This window comes from Pistacia vera, unplaced genomic scaffold, assembly GCF_008641045.1.
Source record: "Pistacia vera cultivar Batoury unplaced genomic scaffold, PisVer_v2 Contig524, whole genome shotgun sequence".
Classification (NCBI taxonomy): Eukaryota; Viridiplantae; Streptophyta; class Magnoliopsida; order Sapindales; family Anacardiaceae; genus Pistacia; species Pistacia vera.
The window spans coordinates 491,170-503,652 of record NW_022196362.1 but is presented as its reverse complement, the minus strand read 5'-3'; the positions used below and the strand labels follow the sequence as shown (position 1 = coordinate 503,652).

Sequence of the window (12,483 nt, the reverse complement as noted above, 5' to 3'; positions counted from 1 at the left end):
GAGCAATATTATTAGAATTATCAAAAATTAATGTAGACATTCAATTTTGATATGAGTCCAGTATTTTTATTAAAGGATTTATTAAATGGTTGTCTTTGATTGGCTTAGAATAATCACTCTTAAATGTTCTGTAACTCAAAAACTAGGCTGCACGCGTATCATTTCTGAACAAATTCTTGGGTCACTACATAAGATCAAAATTATTTTAAAATTCTATGTTACTAGTTTAATTACATTTTTGTAGATAATTTGTAGCTTTAGTTAATGGCTTCTTCCAATGTTTGTGTAATGACACGCGCAATAGATCTGTGACTTTGGTCTTGCAAGAGTAGCTTTCAATGACACTCCAACTGCTATTTTTTGGACGGCAAGTTTTCTTTAGCCGATTGTAAATTTGCAACCCATGAAACAATTTGCATGGTCTCTAAATATTTTTTTTAGTCAATTTTGTGATGAACGTGCATTTTTTTTTTTTTTTTTTAATTCTAACAGGATTATGTTGCGACAAGGTGGTACAGGGCTCCAGAATTGTGTGGATCCTTTTTCTCAAAGGTGCAAGAATTATTACCACTTACCATTTGCTTGGAAGTTGCTTGATCTTTGCATCTGGTATCGTGATTCTTGTTCTGTTTAAAGTGATCGTTCTTGAGTGCTCTGTTACAAATTTTGTTTGCTAGTGTACCATTTACGGTGTCTTTTTCTCTTTCAAATCATTCTCTTTTCTATTTTTTGTGCAAAATTGTGACAAAGTATGAAAATCCTCATCACCACTCTTTCGTCTTTGTTTTTCTCCTTACTTTTTGTAATCTGTTTACTCCTTTGTTTTTTCTTTGTTTACTTTTTATTGTTTCAATGCAACTTGAGTTGGATGAATAGTTGCTCAGAACAATACTTCTTAAAAACTCACCTGTTTGTGTGTAGGATTGGAGCCTTACTACGATTAAACTTATTCTTTTGGTTGGATAATTCTTATGAAAGCCTTGTGTATGTATGGCCAATTTTGTAGCTTATCCTCTTCCCTAGTCTTCTTTTCATCATCTATTATTGGCAAACTGAGTTGGAATGTTGCTATAATTTACTCTAAATCTTCGTATTATTTATGGGAATCTGGCCTCATGCAGCGTGACATCGTCAGGAGGAGCTTTTATATGTTGTAACAAGCTTAGCCTAGGTTTAATATTTTCTTATAGTGGATGAGCTCTGCTCAGCTCAAATTAGATTTATTCATAACAAATTTTTTTTCTCTCTTTAATGTTATGTAACTTTTTACAGTATTCTGTTTGTACTGTTTGTCAAGATAATATGCATTACTTTATCATAGCATGTTCTGCTTTTGATCATACTCTTTGCTTTTCTTTCAGTATACACCAGCAATTGATATATGGAGCATTGGTTGTATCTTTGCTGAACTTTTAACTGGGAAGCCTCTTTTCCCTGGGAAAAACGTCGTTCATCAATTAGACCTTATGACCGATCTGCTTGGAACGCCATCCGCCGAAGCCATTGCCAGGGTCTGTTCAATGTTAAACTTATTGTCTTGTTGTGGATATGATTATTTAAAGTTCATTATTACACTGTTTCATGTCCTTGTTTATGCATTTCTTCACTGAATTATTGATATTATATGGACAGGTAAGGAATGAGAAAGCGCGGAGATACTTGAGCAGCATGCGGAGGAAAAAGCCCATTCCTTTCTCTCAGAAGTTCCCTAATGCCAATCCCCTTGCACTTCGTTTATTGGAAAAAATGTTGGCATTTGAACCCAAGGATCGACCTTCAGCAGAAGAGGTGATTGCTATGTCCTGCATTATCTTATTTTTCAAAATGTATTCCTTTTTCTAACAGAGATGTGTTGCTGCATGTTGTCAGGCTCTTGCTGATCCATATTTTAAGGGTTTAGCCAAGGTTGAGAGAGAGCCTTCTGCTCAACCAGTTACCAAGATGGAATTTGAATTTGAGAGACGAAGGATAACAAAGGAAGATGTAAGAGAGCTTATATACCGAGAAATTCTTGAATACCATCCTAAAATGTTGAAAGAGTACTTAGAAGGTTCGGAACCAACAGGCTTCATGTATCCAAGGTATTGTTGTTGTCTATTGATATTTTGTTATGAAAACATCTTAATTATGTTGCTAAATGAAGCTGCATTTTTTTTTCATTGATTTTGTTCCACTTTAACAGTTGTGAACTTGCATTTGACCATTCAATTTTTCACCAATCTTGTATATTTTTTATTTGAACTTTTCTTTGCAGTATTCCTCTGGATTGTTGATAAATTTAGTTCTGTTTTTTCAATATTAACTTTTGTTGAGGAACCATTAATTCCAAAACTTAAGTCGAAACTCTAAGTGCCATATGACATGAATGGTCTAATTTAATTAACAGACTTGTCGCATGGATCTAAATGCATGTAGATCCAAGCAGAGATCCTGCTTCCTTTATGTTTTAAATTAATAGAATGGAGGGATTTGACAAAAGACTTCTTGGTCCACCTAGTTTTGATTCTTCTGAAAAGCTTCAATCAATTGAAAGAATCTAACAATTGTATTTAAACTCGAACAGTTTAGAGGGAACCTTTGAGTCTTTATGAATTCACTTTATTCTGAAGGATGTTGAAAAGTCCCTTGCTTTGAAAGTTGTTATCTTATGTATGCATTTCTTATGCAGTGCTGTTGATCATTTCAAGAAGCAATTTGCTTTCCTTGAGGAGCACTATGGAAATGGTGCGACTGTTGCTCCACTCGAGAGGCAACATGCATCATTACCCAGGTATCCACTCACTATAAATTGGGCATGCTGCTATCCATTTCTTAGGCATCATGTTTATACCATTAATATGCTTCTTTAATGCTGCAATGAATTTTTATTTTATAGCAATTTCCAGCATCCTTATCAAATTTTATGCATGCAGGCCATGTGTATTGTACTCTGATAAACCAGTACAGAACTCAGTAGAGGTCACAGATAACCTTTCCAAATGTTCCATCAAAGAAGTTGAAAAACCACCTTTGGATAGGAGTTCAGGGATACCTATGACAAGGCTCCCTCTTCAAGTTCCTCAAAGCACCCAAAGTAAGTTCAGTTTTATCTAATTGCAGCTAATTTACAGTGCTGACCAAACACACATCTTTATGACATTGGTTATAATTTCTTGGTATTATCTTGCATGAGAATCAATTTATCTAGAAAGAAGACTGTAAATAAAGTGTGGTCCTGTAACTCAATTATTTGTAAATTTTACCATTATGAAATTGGTTATTAACATCTTCCACAGTCAAGGGATAAGATTTAAATTTTTTTGTCCATTTCCACTGCACAAAGGTCCAGACACCGCACATGGATGGCTGATGGTTATATACTTGTTCCTCACTTCTATTGGACCATGGATTGTTGTGCTTAAATGTTCTTGTCATGCAACTTGATCGGAACCCTCCTGTTAAGCTCCTTAATACGTTGTTGTTTCCCTGATACTGAAGTACTTTAACTTGCACAATGAATATCCTTATTGTATTGGTGCTTTGTGTAGCACATGGTACTTACTATTCTCTCAAGATACATCTTGCTCAGCTTGTGACATATATGATATACTAATGGCTAATAAATTAATGTTTTCATTCCAGCAGGTGCTGCAAGACCCGGGAAAGTTGTCAGTTCAGTATTGCGTTACAACAATTGTGGAGCTGCAGCAGCAGCAGAGGCTCTTGATCAGCGGAGGGTGGTTAGAAATCCAGCTGTCTCTTCCCAATATCCTGCCAGTTCATATCAAAGTAGAAACCCCGTATGTAAAAATGATTCTGTGGATGATGAATCCGTTGAAAGTTCCAATGGATTGCAGCCAAAGCCTCAATACATGGCACGGAAAGTTGCTGCTGCTCAAGGCGGTAACTGGTATTGACTGTGTTGTGTTATTCTTCTTGTGGATTCAATTGCATACAGTCAGCTGATGACCGTGGTTAGGTGTCACCGCGGATTGATCTGCTCTCAACTAGGAATCATGAGATTCAAGTGGTATGTTTTACCAGCACAGGGCCTGCAGGGACTGAAAAGCTCTCAAGTTGTAATTTATAGCACTAACTAGAAAGGTGGAAGGGGTAATTTTATGTGCCACTGCCCATGACCCTGTTCTTGTATGATCAGAACAATAAACCAAGATACAAGGCATGTCCTCATGAATGAGGAAAAGGCAAGGCAATTCCTTGAGTTACCAATTTCTTTCTGTTTTCTCCTAATTCTTTTCAAATTAGAATTAAGTTATTACCACTTTGTTCTCTATGTCTTATCTAAGTTATTTTGGGGCATAACTGTGACTGTTAATTGTTGTATCTTTGACTTGTGCTTTCTCAACTTGAAATAATTGCATCGATTCTTCCTACTCTTTCACTTAACCAGTATATTGTCGGTTTTGGCATTAAATTTGATCAGAAATATGCATCGACTTTAGTTGATGGTTATATATGAGCTTTGAGAATTGAGACACCAGCTTCATGCAAATATAAGTTGGTTCATTTCCACTTACAATAATCTTGGCTAATTGAATATAAAGATGCAAATTCTTACACATTATGCCTCAATAACCAGTATAAATAATGGCATATTTAGACCTCCTGACATTAATAAGTTGCTAGTTTTGACTGGTGAAAGGCAAAAGTAGATCATCAACATGCTACTTATTGGGAATAGGATCCCTATTTGCAGAAATCACATTTTGCTGCTTCTAGTTCTAGTTCTAAGACTTCTAGTTCTAGTTTGGCTTTGCTTTATTTGACAAAGTACCTTGACATATTAATATTATTCAATTTGCAAAATTATTCCCACAATAAAAAAGAAATGGCTCTGTCAGAGTATGTATAGTTGTATACTATGTAACAAATAATCCCCGCATGCAAATCTGTAATTACATACACTCATTGCTTTAACAACTTACAAGTAATTTCACCAATCTTAACTGACACTCAGCTGTTCACAAACTATAGAACAAATTAATGAACCACTAATATTAAATTTATCAAATGAATTGTCAACTGTTAGTATGATCCAAAAATGTTTTAACCTAACAAGCTCTTTTTTTTTTTTTTTTTCCTTTTCTTTTCAATTATTATTATTCTTCTTGAGAAAGAAAGACCTATCTGTTATTCCTAAATCAATGTGTCCTCGGCTTCACCCGCCTCCCATTCACATCACAGCCATCTAATGTTGTCTCATTTCCATATCCTGAAGCAATGACACAGTGCTCACCAATTCTCGCCACATGCTGCAACAGTTCGGTGAGGACAGAAGAACAGCTTTCTTTTAGGTATTCAAATCCATCTGTTTGCATCACGGCTGAAAACAACAATTGACCACTCCTGTTGTTAGAAAGCAATCATAATGGCTAAGAAAGAAAAAAGGGTAACCAAAAGCAATTCAATTACATTTTTACTCTTTAAACCAAATGACTATGCTATCCTGATGATAAAGGATTAGTGTAGCATAGTGATATGCATAAAGCAGGCACAGTGGTGAGGGATTATATCAACCCTTTTTTTTTGAGTTTATGAATATAAATGAAATTATTTTGGATATAAACATTAGCAATAATCACAAACAAAATACTAATATCCTACATTACACCAACTAGTCAGCATTACAAGCTGCACCAAGTGGCCCATGCAAAACTTAGTACAGAGGCTCTAAGACATGGGGCAACGGCTCTCTACCACAGGTCAAAAACATAGAGAGTGATTAATGGTAAAACCAGTTCCTTGTACAATAACACATGTAACCCAAAAGAGAACTTTGTAAACATAGACAGACATAACAAAGTGATGATGAATATGCATATTTAAATACCTTTCAAATTTTCGGGCAATGCAGTGAACTTGAGACAAACAGCTTTCAGTTGGAAACAGTGGTGCTGCTCTGCCAAGGCCAACGTGGTAGCAACTGTGTTTATGGCAACATCCTCACAAAGTTTAGCCTCACACAACAACTTGAGCCTCTCAAGAGCATATCGATCTGCTGCTGCAAGCAGATGCTGAGCCATTAGTGTAGAAGCCCATTTTGGATTTAGATCCACAAGCTCTTCCATGTCTGGTAGTGTATCCCAGTAGATAAAATGGAGTAATGCCTGTAAAGTTCCAACTAACATTAAAAGGAGGATACTTTCATGCAGGTTTACCAAGCAATACTCAGGTACAACTAAACCTTTAGAATCTTCTTGCATCTTTGGACACTAAAATAAATATTAAATAACAAACAGTGCATCACCAACTAGAACCAAAAAATGAAAGAACAGACAAAAAAAAAAAAAAAAAGACATGAATAAAATGAGGGGCAAATAGAAGTATTGGAAGCCATCTCTGCCTTTGTTCCAACTAAATTTCAACGAGGAAGAAGGAACCATGATATCACTTGTATTTTCAAACGATATGAAGATTTTGTTTCATTCCATTGAACCCACAGCCATGCAAGCCAGATAAAATCTTAAGAATTTTGAGTACTTATTGATAATTCCAACAAAAATCAAATGATTAAAAGCTCATTCAATTTAGAAATCCATTATTCGTATCACCAAATAAACAGTTGGATAAACCTGTCCAACAGCAGGCTCTCAAAGTATCTTTTCAGCTGTCAGACTGGGACAGACAAATGAGAAATTACAAGAAAAATCCTTCAAAATGCACAATCAGGAAATCAAGTAAATTTAGATACTACTTAACAGGTGATTCGAAGTAAATAATTATACCATCAAATAGACCAACTATGGAATATATGCATACAACAGCGTCAATCAGGAAGAAAAGCAAGAAGATACGTAAACCTTAGCTGGGGTGAGTAAGATTTTTGTACAGGAGCAGCGCCTTAGAAGAAGGTTCCAGATGTACATTCGTGTATATATCATCCTGTACAGGAACGCAATTACTCACCTCACAAAAGGCAACCAAAAGAAGCTACCTCTTCCTATGATTCTTATACATTATGCATAATAAGCTAATTACCGTAACATAGAACTCATCCTTAGAGATCACCAAGGTGCTCAACAGAGAATTAAGAACATATTTGAGAACACGCACCACAACATCTCAAAAGAAACATCTGCCTACTGTAATCCAAAACAACCCCTTTAGTGATATTAATCCAAAAGAGTAAAAAAAAAAAAAAAAAAAAAAAAAAAACGACAACAAAAAAATTATATTTCAGCAGCAAGAAAATAAGTTAGGCTCACAACAAACCAGTGCCTTTTTAACTTTTTGTTTTAGCAATATACTAAGAAGTAGAATGGAAGAAGCCATCAGTTCACCACCACAACCAGAGGAAATTACGTATTAAAACACTATTCTAAACTCTAGCAGGAAAAAAGTTTCTTTTGGTAAGGGCTGCAGGAATGTGCATATAAAACAGGGAATAAAAAAATGCCATAAGAGTTAATTTTTTTTTTTTAAACCAAATTATCTCTAGTCTGCCTCTGAAATTCAGTGATTATACACAAGACAAGCTTCATAACAAAGCAAACAGAACACAATCTGCCATTCAAAAATATAACTGCAAAACAAGAACTCAAGAGTAGGAATGAACCACAAAAACAGAGACAACATTTATATAATTTGAAGGCAAATGATTAACGTTTTCCTTCCAATTTCAACCAACAACAATCAGCATATATTGGATCCCATATCTATCATTCAGTAAAAACTTTACACTGTACAACCTAAGCAAAATAAGCACAACAGTGGTGTTAGAGAGAGAGAAAGAGAGAGAGAAAGAGAGAGTGAACCTTAAATACTGGGGCTTCCATGTCTTCAACATTAATGCATTGAGTGTTTTGATCCTTCAGTGGACCAAAAAGTTGAGCTCTGAACACAGGTGAACGTGCAGCAAGAACCAATTTGTGTGCCGAAAACTTTTCCCCATCAACATCAAAATTCACATCAGTACACCTACTGCTTTCTAAAAGCTTCCCAAAATGCTTACCGATATCACAAGGTGGCACGGCAATAGTGTAAGTCTTAGGTCCCTCTGTATATGACTTAACTACACCAACACAGCAGCGAATTGAGAGGCAGTCATCTTTAAGGTAGTCTGATGTCTCAAGAAGAGTCCTTTTAAAAAAGCGCTTATAGCCCCTGAAACACCCAACAGTGGAACCCATTTCAATATGTTTCTGATCCACAAAAATACTGGACGTCATATTTAATTTATACCAAAATAGATGTAACCGAAATCTTATAAATTTCTATGACAAGACAGCAAATATAGCAATGTGCTCCAAGGCAGGTTTTCTGACACTCAAGAACATTTTTAGATTGCCTCTCTAAAGAAGGCGAACTTACTTTGATGTACTCAGTCCTGTCTAATCTTTGAATTTACATATTATCATTGTTTAAGATTCCAGGTATAGTGGAAGTTAGAATTGAAAAATTAATGAAAGGTTTTACTGTGGAAGGAATGAAGGAAATGACCTTCTTACTTGGAAGTTAATTTCTCGCCCTAGGTTGAAGGTGGATTAGGGATTCGCAATTTAGGGAAGAGGGATAGCAATTTTAGAAAAATGGCTGCTGAGATTTCCTTAAGAAATAAATTATCTTTGGCAAGAAGTAAATCAGCCATATTCAAGTGATTCATGAAAATAGCTTGGAAGCTGATGTGATTAGGAGCTCTCAAGGTTTTCGTGGAAGGCTATTTCAAAAATTTATCCATTTTTCTCCAGACATTTAAAGAATATTGTTGAAAGGGGGAGTAGGTTTAGTTTTTGGGAGGATTATTGGTTTGAAAAAACTTCAGTTTGTTCATTAGAAATTTGAAGGATAGGTAGGTACATGAGTTATCTTCTCTTCTTACTTTAACTGAGAATAATTTTCTGGATGAAATGAATAAATGAAAGATGACAGTAGGACAAATAATCAAACAAAATATGCTAGATAAAAAAACAATCTTCCAATTCCAGAGTCTCAAACAACCTTCAAACCACACTGCATAAACACATCACCAACCCCATTTACTAGAAACTTTCCTGTCCCTTAGCCCATGCATATAAATCAACAGAAATCCACATTTTCCTGCTTTAACATAAAATTGCTTTTAACAACAAATTAACCATAAAATCACACTAGAAGTCAATAAAGATCCATAAACACAAAAACCAAACAATTCAGTTCAAAACACAGATAACATGTTAAAGAAAACCACTGACCACATGCTCCCCCGATATTTAAGCGCGTAGGGTCCACTCTCGAGGGTCCTCCCAAAATGGGTATGAACCTTGTGCCGTGCCTTCCCGCTCTGATCCAAAAGCGTGAGCTCAAACAGCGCTCTAACGTCCGTCCCCTCGCTTGCGAGGGCGATAAACAGCGAAACATAAGCGGCGTTATCTTCAACGCTCTTGCCGTCAGGGTAGAAATAAACAGCCCACGCATAACCACCGACAAAGAAGGTATCGGAAGCTATGTACTTTCCGATGCCCATGCCTTTAGAGAGCGAGTAGCCGCTGATCTTGAACTGGTGCCACCCATTTGTGGTCTCGTTGCGAGAGGTGGAGGTTGTGGGTGTAATTGAGGGTTTTGAAGGGTCTTTAAAGACCCTAATTGTGCCCATCAACCGGGGTGACGATGAATTTCCACGTTATGAGAAAATGAATCGTTGAATTTGTCTAGAATCTCTAGATTAATTGGGTTAAATTGGGAATTAGGGTTTTGAGTAAATTGAAATTGGGGGATTTGGGACTGATAAAAATTATTTCTTGGGATTTGGGGCAATGATTATTTGAGAGAAGGGATTTAGAAACGACGAGACGGTGATGCTTGTTGTTCTAACTGGATGATGATGTAAGAGTTTTAAGAGTTACCTCAGCTGTTCTCCACGGAGGTTGCCATGTGACATTATATGTACTCTAAGAACTAAACGACATGTCATTTCTTTGTTTACCTCAAAGGCATTTTATTAAAAATACCAAATGAAATTCAAATTTAATTAAAAGATAATTTTAAAGTGTTAAGTAAATAGCCTTATTATTGATTAAGATTAATTAAACATGATTAATAATTAATTAGGATTAATAAAGTATCATATAATCTTTTAAAAATTATAATATGTCCCCAAAAAGTCGAAATTCTTGCAAACAAACCCAACACCTTCTTTTTCTTCCTCCTGTCACATCAACGCACCTCCCCTAATTGTTGTTTCTTCTAAGCTTCGTCTACATCTTCTTCTTCCTCCTTCGTCTACATCTTCTTCATCCTCCGCCATTGACACTTTCTTCTTCCTCCGCCAAAGATTCGCCTCCTCCCCCTCCTCCTCCTGACATTTCATCCAAGTATGTGTATCTCCTTTTTGCATTTTAAATTTCGATTTACAAAGATTTAATGATGGATTGAGTTTGGGTTATGATTCTGATTTAGTTGTTTAGGTTGTTGGATTGTGTTTAATATAATGCAAGTTAAAAGGAGAAAATTTGTTGAATATTTTCTTGCATTGTGGGTAGCTGAGGGTGGTAGCACTGATTGTAGGTAGAGATGACTAAAAATGTGTTCTAGATCTGATGGATCACTTAAGCAATCTGGTGTATCGCTCAAGTGATCTGATATGTCTGGTATAATGCAGTAGATCGCAAATCGCTTAAATGATCATATATATGGTAGCAGATCGCTTAAGCGATAAGGTATGTGACAGAAGATCGTTTAAGCAATCAGGCTTATTTATATCAGATTGCTTAAGCGATATACATGATCGCTTAAGCTATCCAATAAGCGATATATCAGATCGCTTAAGCGATACACCAAATTGCTTAATCGACTCTGCAAATGCTTTTTAAAATTTGTCAACCCTTAATTTATCGGTTAATAATTTTTGTTTTCTTGCATTATGGGTACTTGACTATTATTAGACATGGGATAAGTGGCTTTGGGTGTTAAATATTTTTGGTGAGTGGGTGTAGAAAGAAAGTTGATGAAAGTGGATTGGGAAGAGCAAACAAGTTAAAGCAGTTGCTGTGATGACAGAAGTTAGTTTTGATGAGTTGATTATGAAATCATTAGAAGATCTGGGTTGAGTTGCTCATGTAATGATATAGTTGTGAAGTATGTTTTAAGCAGAGCTCTTGCAAATTTTAAGGTACCCCTGTTATATTAATGTCTGATGAAGATGTGAAATTATTTATGCTTGATGTGGGCGATAATGGTTTGAGACCCATTTTAACGATTTCGGTTATGGATAAAGCTTTGGAAGTTGGTTCAAGAGTAAGCAGTTATTTGGGTGGGGAGAATGCTGGTTTTGATTTTAACTATGAAGGCATTGATTTCTTTGTTGAAAAATCACGAATGTACAGTGATTTGGGTGGTGAGGAGGATACTTTAGAAGAGGTTGGTCATGTGGGGTAGAATGAAAATGTGGACGAGGAGGACTCCGTATATGTTCATGCAGATGTAGAGATTCCTATAAATATAGATTATACAGAAGGTATAGTTTGTGAGGAAGAGAACACTATAGTCGTTTATGCAGGCTCGGAAGCGGCAATTGCGGGTACTAGTAAATCACCTCACATTTTTACTAATGGATCGAACTTGCACGTAGGTTATTTATTTGACATCAAGGATGAAGTGGTGAGGAAGCTAAAATTTGTTGCCATGGGAAGTAATTTTGAGTTCATCACCAAAAAGTCTAATTCATCGACAGTGACGGTTGCACGTCGTGACCGAAACTGCAAGTGGCGGGTTTATTGTAGAAGGTTGGCGGAGTCCAAAAAATTTATTGTTAGCACATATACCCGTGAGCACACATGTGGGTTGGGACATATTTCAGGCAAGCATTGACAAGCCTCTGCTGATGTTGTTGGACAATTTGTCAAAAGTCAGTTTGTTGAAGGAAAAGATCCATCTCCTAAGGACATTCAGAGACTTGTGCGCACAAAATTGAGATGCGATGTTTGTTACTGGAAATTCTGGGAAGGGAGACAACATGCACAAGATTTTGTGAGGGGCACACCAAAGCATAGGTATGCAGTATTAGAAGCGTACCGTTATATGCTTGAGTTGACAAAGCAAGGTAGCAAGACGGCTTTGAAGTGGGACAAGAATATGAGATTTAAATATATTTTTGTTGCTTATGGTGCTGCTATAAGGGGTTTTGTAAACATGAGAAATGTGTTGGCTGTTGATGGTTGCTTTTTGACAGGAAAGTATGGAGGTACATTGTTGGTGGTTACTGCACTGGACAACAAGAATCACACATATCTCGTTGCATGGTGTGTGGTTGACTCTAAGAACGACAAGTCGTGGACTTGATTTTTTTTAGCAATTACTTACGATAATGTCTGACAGTGACGAGTTGTGCATAATATCTAATAAGCACAACTCTATAAAGAATGGGATTGCCACTATTTACCCTCAAGCGCATCACAGATTCTGTATGAGGCACCTTAGCGAGAACATAAAACAAAAGTTTAAGTGTGCTAACCTTTTTTAGACATACTACATGGCAGCAAAAGCTTATCAAGTTGATGAGTTCAAGGA

General features: G+C 36.2%; 2 protein-coding genes across 2 annotated transcripts; one reads left to right on the top strand and one right to left on the bottom strand.

Annotated features, from left to right (window-relative positions):
• Positions 1-85: 85 nt before the first annotated feature.
• On the top strand, positions 86-4,258 carry LOC116106838 (mitogen-activated protein kinase 16-like). The gene is made up of 9 exons (XM_031393149.1): positions 86-130; positions 305-367; positions 493-552; positions 1,362-1,511; positions 1,633-1,788; positions 1,870-2,081; positions 2,669-2,770; positions 2,913-3,073; positions 3,625-4,258. The coding sequence occupies exons 1-9, from the start codon at positions 86-88 to the stop codon at positions 3,894-3,896; spliced, it is 1,221 nt and encodes a 406-aa protein (XP_031249009.1). The 3' UTR covers positions 3,897-4,258.
• Positions 4,259-4,873: 615 nt separating this feature from the next.
• LOC116106875 (BTB/POZ and MATH domain-containing protein 2-like) lies at positions 4,874-9,823 on the bottom strand. The gene is made up of 4 exons (XM_031393169.1): positions 9,171-9,823; positions 7,755-8,103; positions 5,831-6,107; positions 4,874-5,323 (listed from the first exon to the last, which is right to left on the bottom strand). Exons 1-4 carry the CDS (start codon positions 9,569-9,571, stop codon positions 5,142-5,144), a joined length of 1,209 nt encoding a protein of 402 aa, XP_031249029.1. The 5' UTR covers positions 9,572-9,823; the 3' UTR covers positions 4,874-5,141.
• Between the last annotated feature and the right edge of the window lie 2,660 nt (positions 9,824-12,483).

Coding starts and splice junctions, on each gene's coding strand:
- LOC116106838 (XM_031393149.1), top strand. CDS start 86: ATGGTTGTCTTTGATTGGCTTAGAATAATCACTCTTAAATGTTCT. Junction 131..304: donor TAATCACTCTTAAATGTTCT/GTAACTCAAAAA, acceptor CACGCGCAATAG/ATCTGTGACTTTGGTCTTGC. Junction 1,789..1,869: donor ATCGACCTTCAGCAGAAGAG/GTGATTGCTATG, acceptor GCATGTTGTCAG/GCTCTTGCTGATCCATATTT.
- LOC116106875 (XM_031393169.1), bottom strand. CDS start 9,571: ATGGGCACAATTAGGGTCTTTAAAGACCCTTCAAAACCCTCAATTACA. Junction 8,104..9,170: donor AAATATCGGGGGAGCATGTG/GTCAGTGGTTTT, acceptor TGGGTGTTTCAG/GGGCTATAAGCGCTTTTTTA. Junction 5,324..5,830: donor ATTGCCCGAAAATTTGAAAG/GTATTTAAATAT, acceptor TGTTGTTTTCAG/CCGTGATGCAAACAGATGGA.